The following is a 22,107-nucleotide window of genomic DNA, read 5'->3' as shown; positions in this document are numbered from 1 at the left end:
GTGCCATGGTTTGAATGTTTGTGTTCCCTCAAATTCATACACTGATGCCTAATGCCCATTGTGACAGTATTAGAAGGTAGGGCCTTTGGGGGGCGACTGGGAGGACCTCCTTTGGGATGTCATGAAGGCTCTACCCTCATAAATGGGAGTAGTGCTCTCATAACAGAGACACCTGAAGAGCTAGTTAGCCCCTTCCACCATGTAAGAACACAGCAAGAAGGCACCATGTATGAACCAGACAGCAAAAGCTCTCACCAGACACTGACACTGCCGGTGACTTGGTGACTTGATCGTGGACTTCCCAGCCTCCAGAACTGTGAGCAATACATTCCCGTTGTTTATAAACCACCCAGTGTAAGGTATTTTTGTTACAGCACCCCAAACAAACTGAGACACTAGATAAGACTTCTGGAATACTTTTAGCCCTAACTTGATCCATTCAGTTTTGTTAGAATCACCCAAAATTTAAAGAATAATTTGGATGAGAAGATAATTCTGTGGTTGTTAATTCTTTACTTCTCGAGATTCTGAAAACTTCTTTCCATCCAGCATTTAATGTTGCAAATGAGAAGTAGTATCAGTTGATTTTTTCCCCCTTGGCAGGTCTCCTAATTTTTTCTGTTATCCAGACAGTTAATTTTCTCTTTGAAATTAATAAATGCCTACATTTGAGTTAAGTATTTGTCTCGTCCTTAAGGGAGACTTATTAAGGAAAAATTCTATTATTTCCTTGATTATTGTATTTTATATCTTTTCTATATAAACTATTCTCCTCTTCTAAATTATTACATAAACATTGAATTTTCTAGAGTTTTCCAGGCTTCAGGTTTTCTATAATTTCCATTTCTTCACCATCCTGCTGGGATTAATCTTAATTTGGTCTTCTAAATCACTACCTTGGATATTCAACAACATCTCCTCTACTGGTGAGAATACTCACCATTAAATAAGCACCATCTATAATGCTTGTTTTATGGATGTGACTGAACCTCTGTAGAATTTGTCTGAGGCCACTAATTAGAATTCCTTTAAGAACTCTTTCCAAAGCTGAGCATGGTGGTTTGTGTCTTTAATTCCAGCTACCTGGAAGGCTTGGCAGCAGGAGGATCATTTCAGCCCAGGAGTTCGAGACCAGCCTGAGCAACATAGTGAGACCCTGTCTCTTAAAAATTAAAAATAATAATAATAATTCTTTCCAGTTTCTTATCTTTTTTTTCAAGAGATGGGATCTAGCAATGTTGTCAGGGCTGCACTGGAATTCCTGGATTCAAGCAATCCTCCTGCCTCAGCCTCCTGAGGAGCAGAGATTATAGGTATGTGCTGGGCCCAGCTTACTTCCTTGAAGTAACTAAGTTTCACTGAACAGAGTATACACTTGCAGGACCAGTTGGGCCCTTCTCTTTAAGGCTGTTAATTGTTCTCAATTTTCTGTTGCCTTCCAGGCATCTACTCTTATTTATAAGCAAAGGCTTAGACCGGTAGCTTACATGCAATCTCTCTTAGATGGATTTGGTCTCCCCAGTAGGTAGGCATGAGGGCAATGTGGGCCCACAGAGTTCTATGAGTGATCTTTGGTCTGAGTGTGAGGAGCAGGCAGGGATGGGCTGAGAGCCTGACTTCCTTCAGAGGGTGTGGGGATGGGCACAGTCTGGCAAACCCCTTATGGAGAAAGGAGATGCCCTAGGGGCAGATGCTGGAGCTAAGCAGTTTCATTCCTGCTTCCATGTTTGCTGTGACAGGACTGCCCTACTTCTCCATTCTCTGGCCCTGAAACCCTCAACCAGGAGCTCCTGTGGCAGGGCCCTCTCTGTTTAGCAGTTTTTTCCAGCCACTCTCTGCCAAGAGGAACCCTGGCCCAGAAACCAAAGGCCTTCACCTCCTCAGCTACTGCCCCACAACCCACAGCTCTGCTCCCTCATCACCTGGAGTTGTTCTACTGGCAAACCGCTCCCAGAAAGCTTGGTTTTTGGTCTTCTGGGGGGCTGATGGACTCCAATTTTTGTTTTTCTGACAGTCCAATCCCATCCAAATTCTTCAGAAACATCTCAAGTTCAGTTCTACTGAGAATACTTTTCCCGGCATTCCAGCATTTACACTTTCCCTCCCCATCCTAATTTTAACATTGTAATCAACCTGGGATTTTGTGGTGGATAAAATCAATGTGTGGGACTACTTCTAGCCATCAATCATCTTGAATGGAAAGTGTCTAGAAATTAAGCTTAGGTTTAAAAGAAAATAAAGAATAGGGCTGATGGAGAAACGTTTTGTTGCAAAGGGTAAAAAATTCCAAATGAAATCAGGTTGTAAAAAAACAGCATATATAAATAAATGTATCTACAGATAGATCTATACCCATCACCATAAAGAAACATATCCTTACCTTTGACAGTGGAATGAGAAAATCCAATTTGTAGGAAAGGATCACTCTGGTGAGCAGTACCACAAACACCACATAGGCAGAGTTCTCAAAGTCTGTTAATTGCACCTAGACAAGCAGAAGCTCAGAGAGGCTACGAACCAACTACATAAATATGCTCTTCCCTGACCCAGGCCCCTCCTTAGATCATGCCATTCCCAAGCCATCTCCTAATTCCCCATCTGGGTCTGGAAGCCCTTTGCCCACATCTATTCTCAGAAATCAACCCTCCATAACTTGGACTGACTTGTTACCATGCACATACTTAATTTTTATTTTATATTTAAGAGCCTTCTGATAGCAGCATCAGAAGGGTGATGAACAGCTGGCGAAAGAGTACTTTTGAATTAGTTCTTGCTGATGCATGTGTCTTACCTCCATGGGTCGAAATTCTACTCTCCATCCGATATCTGAGTTTGGAGGAGGGGGCTTAAATCTCATTGTCTGCCAATTTGTGGACTGAATATTCTATGATACAAAAGCACAGAAGAAAACCATCTTTTCATACATCCAGGAAAATATTAAGATGATCTGATATTTAATTAGGAAAGAAGACTGCTCACTGTCCATACCAAATTTCTTCAACTGACAAAGACAAAAAGGTACAATTTAAGATTTTCTTGGAGTGTGCTCTTTCAGGAAAATAAAACAGCAAGTGTTTAACAAAAGCTAGAGGCCCTATCCCTGCAAGCTTAATCCCACCCAGCTCCTACTCCCTACCTCCCACCTAGGGGGCAGCAGCCAAAGAGCCACGGGGCCCCCACCTTCATCCCTGAGAGTTTTAGGAGCCAGCCTGCCATTCCAGGTGACACTGGACACTTTCATCTGAGAACCCTGTCACACAACAGTTGTTTCCTTTCTTCTTCCTCTCCTGGGAATGCTGCTGCTTCAATGACCCCAGAGCCTAAGAAGGGTAGCTGTTTCTCAAGACATTGGGAGAGAGTTCTTTCTTGGCCCTAACCATCTCGGGATCTGATGGCAAGACTGGAAGGATTTATATCTTTGTGAGTTTGGTGGGGGAAAGAAAGGGGATATAGGTGGTATTTCAAAAGGTATATATGTCAATGTCTACATATAACATGACACAGAAATAAGCCTACGAGAAGCCTATCTACAAAAAAAAAAAAAAAAGGTGGTATGTCTGAAGCACTGAAATAACTGATGAGGTTATTTTTTGTGTAGTGTATGAATTTTTCACCACTAGGCAAATAAGAAAATACTGAACAACAGCAAAAAAATATAATAAGTGAGATAAACAGTAAGAATCGTAAAATAAGAGTACTTGAAACCAATTTTTCATTTGTTCAAGTTCTTTTCTGCACTGGGTAAATGAAAGTCTTACGAAATTTCTTTTGTATTCTTCACAGGTACAGAAAACTGCCTCCCCATGTTGGTTTGTGAAGTGAAATGCATATAAAACAGAGGATTCTAGACTCTCAGAAGTCAATAAATAAATACATAAAAACAAAACTGAGGAGATACCTCAAAATGGTCAGACTCATTAGCATCATCCAGGTGTATTTTCTCTTCAAACAGTGTCAGTGGGTCTCTAATAAAGAGATGAGCAACATGCTGGGCCAGGAGATGATCAATGCCTGCAAAGAGAGATCATATGGGAACTCACTGCAAAACGGGAGATACCATTTCCTCTTAGTCCAGAAAGATGACAGGATAGCTCAGGAAGTTTGAAGAAAGGGTGTCTAGAAGCCTGAAATAGCTGGTTTGATTAGTATCCTCACCTTGCCCAGTATTTTATCCTGCGGACACTGCAGAAATGTCAGCGTTTTATTCACTACTTACTTACACAATGCCTGCTGGGGCACTGGTGTGGACCTACACACAGACCTCCAAAGTAAGCTCCTTTTGCTAAAAGTCAAGAAGATCTCACAAGTATTTGGAACCTGAAACTTTAGGAACAAGCAGCCTCATAAGGAAAGTTAAAGACTTCACACTAAAAATAGAAACCAGACCAGGAGTCAGCAAAAAAGTGTATAAGAGCTTTGAAGAACTAAAGGCGTACAATTAAACTCAGAAAGATGCAGTGGGAACCCACCTTCCTGCAACAGCTGTTCGTAGATCTCTTTATCTATCGTCAAGTCGATGTCATTATATTTCTCACCACACTTAGATAAATAGCTGTCTATTGAGTCATATCGGGATTTACTGATCCTATAGTTACTGTTCTTCAATGGCTAAAGATTAAAAATATATATAAATGAATATGCTATATAAAATGAGTTGAAAATATTTTTATATATGATAATTATATAAAAACCTCAACATAAGATACAGAAAAAAAGTTAGTGAGCCCGAAAAAGTATTATTAAGGAAAATTATATTTTTTAAAATCTGAAGGTAATTTAAATACCCTTTTTTTCTAGTATGATTTAAATATACTTTTTTCTTTTAAAAGCAGATCACTTTCATTTTTATTAAGCTAGGGAAAATAAATGCTAAGGTTAAAAGCAAATAAATAAATCTATAATGTAAGATAAACCTATCAAAATAATTTATCCTTTAAAGTTTATTTCTACTTAGAAAGCATGTTCAACAATTTATGAACAATTACATGAAGACCAGAGCAGCAGTAGTATAGCCCTGGTTAAGAATATCAAAAACACTTATGAGGACTCCTTTAAAAACACCCCTGTTCAGGTCCCATCCTAGAGATTCTTATTTAGTAGGTCTAGGATAGGGTCTCGGTGTCTATTTTTAAAGATTTCCATGGGTGGTTCTGAGGCACACCCCTTGCTGGAGAGATGCAAGGGTTACTTTACAGTTCAACATGCAAACAAGAGGTGCCATCTCACCCTTATTAGTCAATGCCTAACCTTTTACATGAAAAAAGAATCTCTGACACAAATTATACTTTCCACGGCAGAAAGCACCATATACAAAACACTCATGTGGCACCCAAAAGCCTTTTGGTAAAAACAGCCATCAGCACTTCCAAAATATAGAAAAATGGCACTACTAATTTTAAATGAAGCTAAAACAAATACAGACATCAACATATGATAAAAATTAACTCCCAACCTAGACCAAATCTTTTTCCTCACTTCAGATAAAAATTTCAGGGAGACATCCTGAAATTGCAAGTAGTTATAAAAGATCCATTTTTACCTGCTTGATTTAAAAGGGCTATTAAGGAACAATAATTCCCACCTCCAGTCCTCTCTCCTCCCGAGTTCTATCATCTACAGATGCAGAAATCACTCCCCAGCGACAATCGATGTCTGACACATAGCCTCGGTAAAAGGGAGATGCAGCACTCAAAGCCATCTAAAAACAAACAAAAGTCAGCTGCAAATTCAAAGTGTCACTTACATGCTAAAAAAAGCTCCATGCAGTTATATTTCTGATAAAAAATAATCAGTTTATGCAACTCATACAGAGCTCCACCACACGTAGCTGTGCCTATCTTACAGTGAAATATACCAGGAAGAATCCAGTTCCTTGGGTTTGATTCACTTAAATCATCCTCTCTCTAATGTGAGGACATGAAGTATGGGAGAGGGAAAATGGCCACATTCAAACTTGACGTTTAACAAATCAATGTTGTACTAGCAACAGTAAACTTCTACAGTGTAGACTCTCAGTTCACTATACCTAAACCTGCATACTACTTATATTAGTCCATCTCTCACTGAGGTCTTAACTGGACTTAAATAGCACACCATCAGTAAATTCTGCATATGCTATCTTATTTCCTACGAAGTAGTATTTAAAATAAGAGCTAATTTATACTTACAACAATTGGACAGATAGTAGCCAACTGATCATAAAGGTATCTGGCCTCAGATATACTGCAGGCTTGGAATGTCACCTGTTTAAGAATTGCAAAGTTATTAACACCAAGGAATCATTAGCATGCTCCCCAAGCAGTGAAATCAGATAAGGAAGGTGCTGGGGAGAGAGGGGCAAGTTAACAATGCTTCATTAATGGCAACATTTAATGCAAGAGTTTTGTTTAAAAGTTGTCTTAGGTGAATTTAACTAGAAAATGGTATTTAATTATGTTCCACTGCCTATAGGCAACTAATATAAATAACCAAGGTCCTAAGTGAAATAAGATTAAGTAGTCAAAAAAGAAAAATAAGACACAGACATACAATGACCTTTAGCAAAGCATTTTCTCTTCTACTGGCTTGTTGCCTTCCTATCCCTTCAGTTAGTGAGGGATGCAAAAGGGATTTGGACATGCTAACTATTGTTTCCTTTCCCTTCCTTTCGTTTTCCTTCCCTTCCCTTTTCTTTTCTTTCTTTCCTTTTTTTTTTTTTTTTTTTTTTTTGAGATGGAGTCTCACTCTGTCACCCAGGCTGGAGTGCAGTGGCATGATCTCGGCTCGCTGCAAGCTCTGCCTCCTGGGTTCACGCCATTCTTCCACCTCAGCCTCCCGAGTAGCTGGGGCTACATGTGCCCACCACCACGCCCGGCTAATTTTGTTTTTGTATTTTTAGTAGAGATGGGATTTCACCGTGTTAGCCAGGTTGGACTCGATCTCCTGACCTCGTGATCCGCTCGCCTCGGCCTCCCAAAGTGCTGGCATTACAGGCGTGAGCCACCGCACCCAGCCAACTATTGTTTTCAAACTTCACTGGTGGCAGTATGGTGAAGAGCTTGGAAGGGGGCAAGACTAGAAAGACAGGGAAGCAGTTAAAATACTGCACCTGTCAAGGAAAAGGCTGAGGAAGGATGTAGGGGAGAGTGATACTAAAGTCAAAGTAGCAGGCACTGGTGAAAAAGGGGAGACTGAGAGTAGGGGGTGGCTTAGGTTTTGGCTTGGGTGTTCAGAGGTTAGAGATAAAGAGGTGTCATGACGTGATGGACTTATGAGGCCAAGAGAACAGACAGAAAAAGAGGTCCTCTAAGTGGCTAGGTCTCCAGGGCTGGTGCTCAGAAGAAAAATCTGAGTTGTAGAAATACCTGGGGAGTAGGCTCAGATAATGTCCTGAAGATGGGGAGATCACCCAGGAAGCCTGCACAAGGAGGGTAGGTAGGACACTTCAGAGTTAGGCAGAGAAAAAGATCATATAACTTGGTGAGCATAAATTCTTTGTTACCCAACAGAAACCAAAACCAAAAACAAAAGACCTGCTTTTTTTCCAAGAGGGTAGAAGGGACAAGGAACAGAAATGTGTTTGTGTTAGCACATTAGTAATAACTGCAAGTTGGCAACAGTTTTAATCTCCTCTGTTGTTGTTATTCAATAACGACAGTTTGAATTTCGTGTTATTCAATAACGACAGCTTGAATTTAGTGTTGGAACACGAAATAATTTCAGTGTTGAAGACTTGAAATAACAGCAGCTAAGTGAATATTTTACTGTTACAATCTCAACTTGTTAGTTCCAATGGTTTTAGCTAGATCTCAACTTTGTTTTCCACAGCAGACAACGTCTATTGGAGACTCAAGTTTGCCTGCTCAATTATAATCGCATTTCATGTCAGTGTGGAGACTATATTAACTAGTCATTACTAGTTTAATAATAATTAATAGTTAATTCAACACAGAGAAAAGCTGTGTCATGGGCACCAAAGAATAAGAGTTTCAAAGGTTAAAGTAGACAAAGATTGGTAAGGGTTGGCAATTAGGTCACTGATAACCGAACCAAGGGGAGTTGCTGCAAAGAGGTGGGAACTTGGAAATCACTTTGCATGTGGCATGAATTACACGAGCAGTGATGAAATGGGAGCTGGCACGCAAAGTCTTCATGCACTTATTTGCTGAATTGGAAGCTCCAGAAGGGCGGGGATCTTTCTTCCCATTCTCTATCCCAAGTGTGCAGGACAGTGTCTGACACCTGGTTAGTGCTTAACAAATGAGAATCTTGAAAAAAAAAAAAAAAGAGGGTGCTAAAGAGGATAACATAAGGTCAAAGGTATGGTGAGAAACCTGAAAGACAGGGGACCCCAAAGGCCAACTGACAAGGCATTGAGATTTAAAGAAAAACAAAAAACAAAAAACGACATGTTTCCCAAGTATTTTGACTAAAGAATTATTTTGAACATGCATCTCTTAGTTTTTTTATGTCTTTTTTGTGTTACTCTTAGGTATTTTAGTGTGTGTCATTTTTGTTTTTAAAAAGATACTATGAGAAGCAGGTTTTCTTTCCAGTTTTTCAATTGACTTCTCTCAGATGGCCTAGTACACAATACATAAGTCGTAGGTGAATCCTGGGAAATCCAACCCCAGAGAAGTATACAACAGTGAAGTGACTTAGCTATTTTAAATACCTTTAGTAATTAGCTTTCTTACTCTAGGGCTGATATGCAATCATCAAATTAAATAGGACATCACTGTGGATAATGGCTTTAATGGAAGGAAAAAAAAGTTCTTATACCTTAAAAAGCTTTGAATACATGAGTAATTTGGGCTTCTAGTGTCCTTTTAAAGCATCATATAAAGGAGACGCACAATGCTGCCAGGAAGCTGATGGGGGTGGGGCTGGGGGTGGAGGCAGGAACTAAGGAAGATATATGTTCGAAACCTAAACATCTAATCTAAACTTTATCTACAACCCAGATTTGAAGTCACATGACTTTGGGGGGGGGGGCTCTCATAACCTGTCATGAACTTTGTGCTTTTTTTTTGGAGACAAAGACTTGCTCTGTTCCCCAAGTTGGAATGCAGTGGTACAATCTTGGCTCACTGCAACCTCCGCCTCCCAGGTTCAAGCGTTTCTCATGCCTCAGACTCCTTAGTAGCTGGGATTACAGGCACATGCCACCACGTCTAATTTTTGTATTTTTAGTAGACAGGAGATTTTGCCATGGTGGCCAGGCTGGTCTCAAACTCCTGACCTCAAGTGATCTGCCTCCCAAAGTGCTGGGATTACAGGCATTAGCCACCGCGCCAGGTTGTGAACTTGGTGCTTTTTAAGTGATTCCTGAAAAGCCCCAAAACAGTCAAGAATTTGAATGTGGTTAAAATGCTTTTTGTTTTATACAGTAAGTCTTCCATTAGCCTTAAAAAACTACTTTAAAACTATTTTTTCTGCTTTACTGTAATAAGTAGTTTCTTTTTTTTCCCCATCTCTCTAATGATACATGATAGACGTACACAGCTTCAGGGCACACGTGATAATTTAATACATTCATATAATTTGTACAGATCAAATCAGTGTACTTGGGAAAGAAGTTGTTTTAGCGTTCCACTGAAGAGATATGAAGCAGGGATTCTGGCAGTGAACTGGCAAAATTCATTTCATGTGCCACACATGAAATGCTTTATCTGTGCTAATGATTTAAGTGGCATAGTGAAACTGTACATGTCACTGGGAAAAAGAAAACTTAACCTACACCCATGACAAAGCTTACACTGGATGGAAAAGTTCTATCTACAAGCAACAAAAATATTGATCATCTACCACTACGGAACATTTATGGGTATACATACAGTGTTTCAGTGGAAAGAAATCCCTTTGGAACTATATCAGAGAAACTATGCGGTCCTTGGCAGAACACCCTGGTTTAATATTAAACCAAGAAAAGGCAATCAATACGCTAACAGCACTTACACAATTCTAAAACCATGTACTGTAAGCTTTAGAACTTAATGGTTTTCTTTAGAAATACTTGTAATTAAGGTAGGAAAACAGATATGTGGTTAAAAGTTGAAAAATCTTTTTTCGTGAAGTGTGATGGTTTATGTTTATTTGGAAGTCACCTATTTTATACTACCTATAAATGTCAAGAAAACAGAAAGAAATGATCCTCAGTCATGTTATTTAAACACATTCAGAATGGAAAAATCTGATTCTAGCATTCAATTTGGATTATACTTAGTTTTGAAAATAAACAGACCAGAGATATATGCGCAAGAAATGCGTGTACACGCTGTAGCTGTCTGGGGTGAAGGAAGGCTGAGATCTGAGCCTCTGCATTGAGGGAAGTCAGGCTGGGGGCTCAGAAGGGTCTTAATGGGTCCAGGCTCTGCACGGCCCCGCGCCTCTAAGGACGCTGTTTTTAATCAGCTGAAGTAATCAGAACTGCATAAAATTTCCTTGGACATTAAATAACAAGCAGCCTCTCTCTTTTACTTCCATTAGTTAAGGCAATAAAATAAATATTAGCTTAGAGTCAGATCTAGAAGGGGACTTAATATCAGCCCTTCTTTCAAATGACGAAAAACCTGAGCCAAAAGAAGTAAAGGGAGTTGCCCAAATACCTGAGTAGTGACAGAGCCAAAACCCAACTGCAGGCTTGCGTGTGGCCACCTGACGGGTTCCATGCTCTTCCATTCCGGTCTTAAGCGTGCTTGGACACTCACGGCCAGGGGCACCATAATTCAAACAGATCCAGGAAAATTTTTTAATGGGTAAACAAAGACAGGCTCCTGTATACTTCACTCAGGGGCAAGACAAACACAAGCTGCTAAGTTATTTACTCTTTTTATACCTCTAGACAGTTTTGCACAAATCCCTTGGATCACAAAATCATTGGAATACTTCCATTAGAGCTCATTTTCAGAGTTTGGAACAATATTTAAGCCACCTCATTAGCCTGTCACAAGATGGCAGTAAAAACCAGGCATATAAAAAGAGAAGAGAAACAATGACAGATATATTGCATTTTAAGTTAACTGAAATTACAGTTATAAAGGTATATATACTGTGCATACCTTTGTGGTGAACCACAGAGTCTGTAGAACGATTAGTCATAGACAGCTACCAATGAATTTGCTAATATAATTTCACTGTTTTCCAGAAAGGCATACCAGCTACCATTTCAACCTCATTATGTGATTTTTGGAACAGGAAACATACATATATAAAGAAGCTAAAAAACAGAAATGGATGGAACACTTCGCCTCTCTGTATGTTTGAAACAATACCTGAAGACAGCAATTGCCCATTCCAAATCCCATGGCATCCATGTAAATATGATCTGGCTTAGAAGCCCTTGAAGCTTCATCATCCTCAGGAAATGTTTCTATAAATGGAGATGGTGTATTCTTGTCCTTAAATACTGTATTATAAAAATACAAAAATAAAAATGGTTTAGAATTCAGGATTAAACAACAATTCAACATGTCTCTCTCCCACCCCACCACCTCTCAGTAGACTTACTTGGTACATTGATGACAACCTTTTCTCCTCTCCTATGTCGGATATTTCTTGTTAAGGTACTAAAACAGACAACCAAACGTCATAAAGTGGTCACCTAACAGTCATCGTGTAAAAGAAGAATTTGATTACACACAAGTAAGTGGAATGAAATCATACCTCAGATTAGTTCTCTAAGACAACTCAACAGATAACGTATCTGAGTCAAGATACTATAAGGGAACTTTCTGATTAAAGGTTTTGCATTAGTAGTCAATTCTTTGGCTCCTGCTCAAGAATGCTGTTCTGTCTCCTGCTCAACCCCTGCTCCCACAGCTCCCTTAACTTATCAAATCAATTCAGGTGTTCAAAGTCTGCCATGGTCTGCTTTCACTGTTTCCAACATGTCCCAAATTAACTCCAAAGACTTTGGTCAAACTTTAGTACCCACTTTGCCCAGGGATCTCTGGAGCCCCAATAACTTGTTCCTCCCTCCTTCAAATCTGCAGAATTAATCCTTATCCTCCAGACTCATGCTTGTTTAGTCCAGAAGCTACCAGGCACACTGTGTGGCCACTGAGTACTTGAAATATGGCTTGTCTTAAAACATGCACGTGCTGTGAGAGTAAAATATACACCAGATTTTGAAGACGTAGTACCAAAAAAACATGAAATTACTTGTGAATAAAGGATTACATGGTTCAAATAACATTTTTGGACATATTGGGTTAAATAAAATATAAAATTATGTTCATCTGGTTTTTACTTTAATGTGACTATGAGAACATTTACAATTACATGTTTCTATGGGCAGTGCTGCTATAGATTCAGCCTAAATGCCACTTCTTCCATGAAGCCTGCTTTGATCCCCTCAGTCAGAAGCACCTTACTTTCTCCAAGAAGGATTTCTGGTGCATCTTTTGACATCTGTCATAATCTATCTTTTCTTGAGCAGCTGAATTATTTTTATTTTCCTTTAAACACATGACAACATATGAAGTTAGAAACTATGTCTACAAATATCTGTCTTCCCCAAAAGGCTCTGCACATAGCAAACGTGCGGGCCTGTTAAAAGTAATGAATGCTGAGAAGTCTCCATGTTGCCACTCTGGGTCAGGAGCCTAGGCTCAGGGTGACAGATGAGCATGCATTGTACAAAGCTAAGATCAGACTAGTAACAGCCTTAAAGCAACTTAAAACCTCAGAACTGAATGACAAACCAACAGAACTCGAAGTTAATGGAAGAGAAGAGAGTGCTTATTATATATATCAGGTGTTTTATAAGTTATATAGAGTAAGATGGGCAGATCACAGATACTGATGGTTAGATAGAGGGAAAAAAAGTAGAAATAACTGAAAGAAAAAAAAATCCCAGTAGGCATTTACAGACCTAGGACTGAAAATAATCTCCTCATTAAAAGAGGTCAGTGGCTCAGCTAATAACTTTGTGATGACTTGGAGAACTGACAAGCCTGGTGCACGCATCAACAACCGAGGAGGCTGGGGGTACTGAAGATGTGAACAGGTGCACATCTGCTGTCTTCTCTGGTTACTTAGGAAGACAGCCAAAACTCAGTTAATGCTCAAAAAGGATTTCTAGACAGAAACACTATACTCTCAGAAGTCAGGGGTCTAGTGAAGGGCATCTGCATTTCAACACAAAGCCATACTCACCTGAAGCGAGGGTGCTTGTTTATTGCTTCATCTGGAAAGAAGAGGGACTTGGAAGCTCCTCCTTCCACTGGGTTAGGTTTGACCTCGGGCAGTGTGAACCCAGGACAGCCTAATCTACAACAAATTGAAGAACTAAATAGATGGGATTTGTTTTCAGGAATTAATTGTGTGCAGTCTTGCCATCACTGCACCTGCTAAAGACACCTCATTTCTAGTATCCCCTTTTCAGAGGGTTTTGTGTTTACAAAACAAATGTTGTGTAAATACTGTGCCCCTTTACAACCACTCCCCACACTTCTTGCTCACAAGGATCTTCTTTTAATTCCAGCCCACTACTAACTTTATCCAAGTCTCTACTCACTCATGATCCACACAGCATTTACTCGGGTCCTCTCCATCTCTTCATCTAATAGAAAGGACTGACAGCACAGAAGTCATTTCCCTTGGTCACATCAACTGTCATGGGTGACAGGTGTCCCCCTACATGGCCTATGAGGTGTCTTCCTTTTCCATCTCTAAACTCTCAGATTATCTTTGGACCCCCTGCATGGCACCACTGCCTCCCACTTCCCGGTAGGCTCTGAATCTGGAAGGAGCCTGTTTTTTGCCTCTGTAGGTCACCTCATGAGTCCCTCAAGATTAGGGAGTATCTCTGCAGGTGTCCCCATCTACCCCTGAGATCACCCTCTGAAGTCTGAAACCCAACCCTTTTCTCTTACTTAAGGAGCTCTACTTTCAACACAGAAAAATGAAGCTCCATATTTATTCCTAAGTGTAAAGCTCAAATTCCACATCACTTTTAGTGATGGCCCCAGTTTTTCCAAGTTAGGAATTTGAGGTCAATATATTACATGTGCTGTGAGGGAGGACAAAGACTAAGTGAAAGCCAAACAAGGGAGGAGTTTAAAATCAGTGGGAAGAAACTTTTGGCTTGAGGGTCAAGACTAGCTCATATCTTTTAAAAAAAAAAATTATTTTTTTTTTTCTGAGACAAGGTCTTGCTCTGTCTCCCAGGCTGGAGTGCAGTGGTGCAGTCATAGCTCAGTGTAGCCTTGAACTCCTGGGCTCAAGTCATCCTCCTGCCTCAGGCTCCTGAGTAGCTGGGATTACAGGCGTAAGCCACTGTACCCACTTTTTTTTTTTTAGGGATGCAGTCTCACTATGTTGCCCAGAATGGTCTTGAACTCCTAGGTTCAAGTAATCCTTCTGCCTCGGCCTCCTAAAGTGCTGGGATTACAGGCGTGAGCCACCACACCTGGCCATCCATGCCTTATTTTTAACCCCTACCTTTTCTTAACATAAAATAAAGTATGTGTTGGCTGCCCATATCCACCTTGTAAACAACTGAAGGTAGTGATCTTATCTAGAAAACAGTTCCCAGCTACAAGGGTTCTTGAGAATTCTTGAAGTTATGTGCATTATTTACTATGAGCCGACAACCTTAGGAATAGTCCTTTGGGAGAGTAACAAACTTAAACCTAAGGGGATTCCTTGCTCACCAGAATCAGATTGGATGAAGAGAGAATGAGAATGTGTTTGTGTGGCAGGGAGAAGGTAGAATCAGAACTTGCATCTTCGGACACCTATGGCACTGCTTCATTTTGGACCAGTGCTGTCCCACAGAACTTTCTGGAGTGATGAAAATGTTTAATATCTCTACTATCCAAAACAACGTGGTAGTCACTAACCACATGGCTACTGAGCCCTTGAAATGAGGCTAGTTCCTCAGTCACATCAGGAACTATAATTTTCATTTTATATAATTTTAATTTTAAATTTAAATAGTCACATGGTTACTGTTTTGGACTACAGTTCTGCACTACAGAGTTTTGCATCTTTATAAAGAAAGTCACCCTGTTTACACTTAAGAACCAGAGCACTCCTTTCTCTCTTGATCCTATACTACAACAAAACTTTATCATTTACTGTGGATGTATAGGGAGGCTTCTAACCACTAAATAACTAATAATTATTTTGTCAAGTCCCAAAATACCTTCCTATATGGACAGGGTATAAAAAAATTATACATATAATGTTTTCAAAATTACAGGTTTTTAGAATAAAGCTTATTCCTCTGTCTCAACTCTCCCTTCACAATAACTTAAGATGTTGAATCTTTTTATTTTTATTTATTTATTTATTTTGAGATGGAGGGTTGCTTTGTCACCCAGGCTGGAACAGAGTGACACAATCTCAGCTCACAACCTCCACCTCGCAGGTTCAAGCGATTCTCCTGCCGCAGCCTCCCGAGTAGCTGGGATTACAGGCACATACCACCATACGTGGCTAATTTTTGTATTTTTTGTAAAGATGAGGTTTCACCATGTTGGCCAGGCTGGTCTCGAACTCCTGACTTCAGGTGATCTGCCTGCCTTGGCCTCCCAAAGTGCTGGGATTATAGGTGTGAGCCACCATGCCCACGCATTTAGCGCACGCTAAATCTTTTTTAAAAAGGCAACTATCCCATATGGCACCATTCTCAAGGTAAGGGACATATTAGGTTTAACCCAAAACTTTATTTTCTGGCCCAGAAGGAAATACCACTGCCCATCAATCCTATATGTTCTTCAGCTTTAATATATAAAACAGTTCTGGTTTGTGTTACAAATCCCCTCCCACTTTCTTAATTTGCTAAGTGAAATGTACAACCCTCTTAATGTTAAGTGGGAGAAAAAGGAAAATATAAGGTATTACATTTTCCAGTTCACTAGAAGTTGTCATTTAACATCTGTAACCTACTCCTTGGCCTCTACTCTAGTATTCTAAGGTTTTCAGGACAATGACCTATAGCAAAAGCCTTGATGTGTCTTCTCTTCCCAGCAGTTCACCGACTCTGCCATCTTTTAAACCACACACTTTTCCTATCACCAGCACCCACCAGCATCCAGGCAGCCCTTGTCTCTCCACAGGCAGCTCGCTCACTCACTTCCTAGTAAGCCCTGGCACCTACAGCCCAAGTGAGGGCTGCAAAGCAAAAAGGGGATGCCATTCACCCAACCCAGCCTTCTCAAGGCCTCCAACTGTTTTTAGGAGAACAACTAAAATTTGTGGTTAACCTGACCTGCCTGCCAATTACCTGCCAGCTTCCCTTTACCCCATACTTGCACTTCCTCCTCAGCCTCCTAGTCACACTGGCCAGCTTGCTTTCTTCTAGTTCCCAGGAAGTCCCCGCTTGCTTGGCTCATCCTAGGACTTCTACACAAACTGCTTCCCCTCCCTAAGACTTTCCTCCGCTCCCCATTCCTATTTCACTCCTCCTGGAATCTTGGACATGCCACCCCCTCTCCCTCCACCCACCAGAGTCCACTGGATACCCAGGTTGTACTCTTTGCTCCTCATCTCCTCCTCCTAGCATGGCCCCACTTTGACACGTATTGAATCTATAGGTGTTTGATTGTCCTTCGTCCCCCCAGCTCCAAAGAGACAGATCTGTCCATCCTCACTCATGACAGCATGTCCATTCTGCCTGCAGCAGGCACTCAAGTGTCTGAGTGAATGGCAGGGCCAGTGATTTTTCACCTCCTCTTTCAAACATTAGGTTGAAGAAATGTGCCCACTCTAATCAAAACAAATCTGTCCACCCTCACCCAGCTGGGATTTTCCTTATGGTGGGGAGAGGGAAGTGGCCTGTACATACAGAATGAAGGTATCACAGAAATAGAGACGTTTCTATAAATGTTAGATGGCTGGCTTAAATAAGTTTTCAACTATTTAGATGTTACAACAGAGATATAAAAAACAATAAAATTCCCATTTAAATGCCCCTCTGAGGCCAGTGATATGACCCTGAATGGCTGATGGACATTTATCAGAGAAAAGGTATAAAAATAGTTCAAAGTGTTCTCTCCACCATGGATACCAACCCCCAGAGCTCCTTTGAACTTTGAGGAGCAAACTATACTGTCACAATCTGACAGACACCTAGCATAGATAAATCACATTCATGCTTTGGCAGAAATGTATTTTTACATAGAGGTTCTATGTATAATATATATGATATTCATGTACCTCATTCTAAGCGAAGAACATAATTTCACTATTTACTTTTATGTACTTTTGGTCATAACTAGATTTGATGACAAACCCTAAATCTTCTTTTCAGGACAATATGCAGGGACCTAACGACTCATGTTGTTCATAGAGTATCGGTATCGACAGTGCTTTGGGTGCACCACAGACCCTCCGATCTGCCATTGAAGCCACCATATGCTACTAGGTAAATGCTCCTTTTTGAAAGTGCATGAGGGCACAACCATCACAGTCACCAGGGGATAGTATTCCAGAAGCTTTGGCTACTGCTTACAGAGTCAGAACTGTGTGGCAGGCATGCTGCTGCCTCCACCCTCGCCTGCGGCAGACACGGCCACACTGCTGGTCTGTCATCACAGTATCCTGGTCTTTCCCACTGAGCCCCACTGAGTGTGCTCACCTCGGTGCGGCCACCACAGCTGACAGAAGCTGGCATGCAACTGTGCCTGCAGCTCTACTGTTACAGAGTCTAGCAAGTGCCATGTATAAAAGATAAACTGTCTGTATACACTGTAGGGTGGAATAGGGGATTGTAGGGTGGAATGCCTGGGTTGTGACTTGCTCTTTTCATTACCTGTATCTCTGAGAGATCTGCTGGGGCATGTTAATATAGGAACTAACCTGGGAAATGAAGTTATTGTGCAAAGAGCCTGATTTTCTTCTAATATAGAAGTAGCCTCCTTCCGGCGTTTTCGCATGTTGGCCTCAACTGTGTTGAACTCGGACATCGTTCCTCCGTAGGGCTGTCCCGGTGTCCCTTCAATCATGTAACTCCCATACTCTGGTCTCCAAAGGGTAGGATGGCTATGGAGGAGAAATAATTTAGTTCCATCTTATTCTTCTGCTATAGTCTGCTCAATTTTTAAGTTTTTAAAGTTGCTTTAAAAGTGTAGAAACCATTAGGTATAAATGAAGCTAAGAACTCCTTCATAGTTTCCAGTGATTATTACTTTTTCATAGCTATTCAACTACATAAGGGTCAACAAGTATTGGGTCCAAAATGTTTTCTTCTTTTGAGCAGAGTCTCACTCTGTCACCCAGGCTGGAGTGCAATGGCACAATCTCGGCTCACTGCAACCTCTGCCTCTCTGCAACCTCTGCCTCCCAGGTCCAAGTGATTCTTGTGCCTCAGTCTCCTGTGTAGCTGGGATCACAGATGTGCACTACCACACCCAGCTGATTTTTGTATTTTTTAGTAGAGATGGGGTTTTGCCATGTTGGCCAGGCTGGTCTCGAACTCCTGGACTTAAGTGATCCGCCTGCCTCGGCCTCCCAAAGTGCTGGGATTACAGGTGTGAGTCACCGTGCCTGACCCAAAATCTTTATAAATAACTGAAAATACACACAGAGCATTCACTGTCTGGGACAAACTAACCTACTCTGCAGAGAAGGAGATGAAGCCTTAAGGGTTCTTTCAATTCAGTGCTGCCCTCCAAACTCAAATGCAGCTTCCCCAAAACGAATGAGTAGAAAATGAACAGAGGAGGATATACTCCCCTTCCCTCCCCGTCTCTCTCCTTAAATGCAGGAATATCTTTAAAACGTGCCAGGTCAGGCACGGTGGCTCATGCCTGTAATCCCAGCACTTTGGGAGGCTGAGGCAGGCGAATCACAAGGTCAGGAGATGGAGACCATCCTGGCTAACATGGCGAAACCCTATCTCTACTAAAAATACAAAAAATTAGCTGGGCGTGCTAGTGGGCACCTGTAGTCCCAGCTACTCGGGAGGCTGAGGCAGGAGAATGGCGTGAACCCAGGAGACACAGCTTGCAGTGAGCCGAGATCGCACCACTGCGCTCCAGCCTGGGTGACAGAGCGAGACTCCATCTCAAAAAACAAACAAAAAAAAATCATGCCAGCCAACAAAACCCATCTGCAAGTTGTATCTTGCACCATGGTTTGTGATCCCAGTTATACGCTTCCGCAATACATTTTTTCCCAAACATATTTTAATAAAAAACAGGCTTTATATTTATTTACTGTACAAAGTGCTTCATATATTAATGTACTTAATTCCAACACCTTAGGTAGGTATTGCTATTATCTTTACAGACGAGAGAACTGAGGCACAGAACAGTTAAGTAACTTGCCCAAGGTTATTCAGCTATTGAGTAAAGGAACCGTGATTTGAAACTCTGTCAACCTGAAACCAGAGCCTATACTCTTAACTGTTATGCTACCCTGCCTCCAATAACTGAGAAAAAAACTCTACATTCTAGTAGTTTTAGCAGTTTCAGAAACACTAAATCAGCATATGAGAGCTTACTTTGGGTTTGTCCTTTCCCCCTTCTCTTGTAGAGTTTCAAGAACTTTCTCCCCAGACAGGACCAACCGGACTTTTTTATTTTCATGATCAAAAGATACCAACATGTATTCCACCTATTGAAAATAAAGGTGAGAAAAATTAACATTCTTCCAGACTTGTTTTCAGCGTGACCTCCAGAAGAAAAAGGCAGGGAAACGTGAAGTCTGTAAAGGATCCACAGTAACTCCAGTCAGTCACATTTGCTTACAGTACAGCACAAAATAAGTGTTCATATGCATAATATGGAAAGCTGCAGAAAGGATCAGTCAGTAGTGCCACTTCCACCCCTTCTTTCCTCTGTCCTACTTAATATCCTATGGAAAGGTCAATACCCATTTTGACAAGCTGTACGTCAAAAAAGAAGTATTTTGGAGCAAAGATTCTGGAAACCGCTGTTGTAAAAAAGAAGCTGCATTTTAAAATTTATTTCCTCAGTTGGCTTATTATAAGTTTAAGAAAGAGGTTATCTGGACATTGCAGTCAAGGTAGCTTATACTTACTTATTGGCAGAGTAGTAAGTAAGGTAGATTACACTTTCATAATCCTACTACCAGTCCCACTTTTGGAGAGTTAAACCATAACCATGAATATACCGTGTGGAGAAGTTATTTTAGGGGTTTCAACAATGTAATCTGGGTTTATCTCAAGTAATTTAAGACAAATTCTCCACTCTGAAACCATATACAATTTACAATGCAGGGTGCACTGGTGCATTTATTAACAATACCTGGTGGAATTCTAATAAAAATAAAGACTTAAACACCAAAGTCAGACTTCTGGGCAGAATACAACTGGAACCTACTTTTGTTTTTCCTGAAATTGCATGCTTTCAATTATGATAGTTGGCATGAACAGTGAAGATTATGAATCACTATGTGTGACTGAAACAAAACATCCACTATCCACACATAAGTGAAAAGATACGGAATTATTCAGGCAAACCCTTGAATGTACCCTTTGCACATGGCACCAAGAGAATTACTACAGAGGTAGGAAACTGACTCCTCACAAGGCAAACCAGGCCACAGTGTATTTCGTTTGGCCTACAATAGTAGTTTAGAAAAAAAAAAAAAAGGGCAGGCAACAGTATATCCACTATTTCCCAGACATTTCACATGTAAATCTAGGTTCTCAGTCTTAAAACAATACCCAGAAGCTCAGCATGAAGCCTGTGACTGTGTGGCTGGGCTGTCTGCTTCTCAGGGGTGCACACTGTCTGCAGTTTATTCCCTTATTTATGTGTATTTCCCTGGTCTTGGAAGGCATTTGGGTCATTCATCCTCATCACAGAAACATTAAGGGCCAAGTAATATGATTATAACGAGGAAAAAAAATGTTAGTAACTATAGGAGATAACCTAGCAGATTTAAACAACAACAAAATAAACTTTCAATTAACTTTTATTAGCTCTCATCAGAATCTTTTCGCTCAAGAAATGGAAAAGGCTGCTTGATTTGGGTACATGAACCAGAAACATGAGATCTCCACCTGCACAATCACTCAGTGTCAGCTGACTAAAAAATAGGCTGCAGAATCTGGAACCGTTCGCCACAACAATTACAGGTTGCAAGATACCATCTATAGATCTATGACTCCAGAACAGCTAAAACCTGATGGAACAGGAAACTTGGTTAAGTCTCAGAACGGGTATGTGAAAAGATACAAGTTAATCTTTAAATGAGTATAATGAGAAAGGATATGCTTTCATATATGAATCCTAATCTTCAAACCCAGCATGCAAAAGTAGGCATAATCACCCATTTCACAGGTGGGCAAAGGGGCTCAGAGAGGTAAGCTACTTAAGGCCACAAGTGTCAGGCAGGGATTTGAAGCCAGCCCCGTCTGGCCTCAAGGCCCAGCACACCTTGCTGCTAGGCAAACTGTAGAGGGTGCCAATCTTGGTAAGTGAAGATAAGCTTTTTATAAAATTGTTAGTTAACCTATACAAAGCAGGGAAAAGTGATACTGCTGGATGAAACTATCTCAAATTGATTATGCTTTTATTTATTTTTTATTTTTTTAATTTTTTTTGAGACGGAGTCTTGCTCTGTCACCCAGGCTGGAGTGCAGTGGCCGGATCTCAGCTCACTGCAAGCTCCGCCCCCCCGGGTTCACGCCATTCTCCTGCCTCAGCCTCCCGAGTAGCTTGGACTACAGGCACTCACCACCTCGCCCGGCTAGTTTTTTTGTATTTTTTTTAGTAGAGACGGGGTTTCACTCCTGACCTCGTGATCCGCCCGTCTCAGCCTCCCAAAGCGCTGGGATTACAGGCTTGAGCCACCGCGCCCGGCCGATTATGCTTTTATTTTATGGAAGGGGTCCTAACATTATATCATGGAAGCTGAGCTGTAACAACAGTTACAGTCATAGATTTAAACAGATGAATTGGCCCATCCCTCAGGCCCAGGACAGAACTCACTTATTCTATGCAGCATTCCTAGCTCCCAGCCAGGAGGAAATGTTCCTTCTTCAGTACCTCCTCTATCACTCACTTAGACTCCAACTGATCTGCCTGGCATCTGCTACTGGAATTAAGTTATTTGCTTAACTAGATAACATGCTTCCTAAAGAAAGTCTAAGAGATACTTCCTTGCTTACTGAGTGCATCATTTATTTTTTACCAAATGAGCAAAAAC

The 22,107-nt window shown here is 40.9% G+C and overlaps 1 protein-coding gene across 2 annotated transcripts in view; it reads right to left on the bottom strand.

Annotated features, from left to right (window-relative positions):
• Positions 1 to 22,107, bottom strand: part of GCLC (glutamate-cysteine ligase catalytic subunit) — a 47,755-nt gene that overhangs the window by 5,631 nt on the left and 20,017 nt on the right. The window contains exons 2-12 of one of the 2 annotated variants that reach the window (XM_010363973.2): positions 19,433 to 19,545; positions 17,788 to 17,970; positions 13,138 to 13,251; positions 11,488 to 11,546; positions 11,253 to 11,386; positions 6,168 to 6,242; positions 5,582 to 5,698; positions 4,470 to 4,608; positions 3,899 to 4,011; positions 2,792 to 2,884; positions 2,381 to 2,485 (exon numbers count right to left, since the gene is read on the bottom strand). In XM_010363973.2, the coding sequence (XP_010362275.1) occupies positions 2,381 to 2,485; positions 2,792 to 2,884; positions 3,899 to 4,011; positions 4,470 to 4,608; positions 5,582 to 5,698; positions 6,168 to 6,242; positions 11,253 to 11,386; positions 11,488 to 11,546; positions 13,138 to 13,251; positions 17,788 to 17,970; positions 19,433 to 19,545 (1,245 nt within the window). The remainder of the gene's footprint in view (positions 1 to 2,380; positions 2,486 to 2,791; positions 2,885 to 3,898; positions 4,012 to 4,469; positions 4,609 to 5,581; positions 5,699 to 6,167; positions 6,243 to 11,252; positions 11,387 to 11,487; positions 11,547 to 13,137; positions 13,252 to 17,787; positions 17,971 to 19,432; positions 19,546 to 22,107) is intronic. The other variant, XM_030928726.1, reaches the window with a different exon arrangement.

This window comes from Rhinopithecus roxellana, chromosome 4 (genome assembly GCF_007565055.1).
Source record: "Rhinopithecus roxellana isolate Shanxi Qingling chromosome 4, ASM756505v1, whole genome shotgun sequence".
Taxonomy (NCBI): domain Eukaryota; kingdom Metazoa; phylum Chordata; class Mammalia; order Primates; family Cercopithecidae; genus Rhinopithecus; species Rhinopithecus roxellana.
Note: the sequence above shows the minus strand (reverse complement) of the source record. Positions and strands in the feature narration are given on the sequence as shown.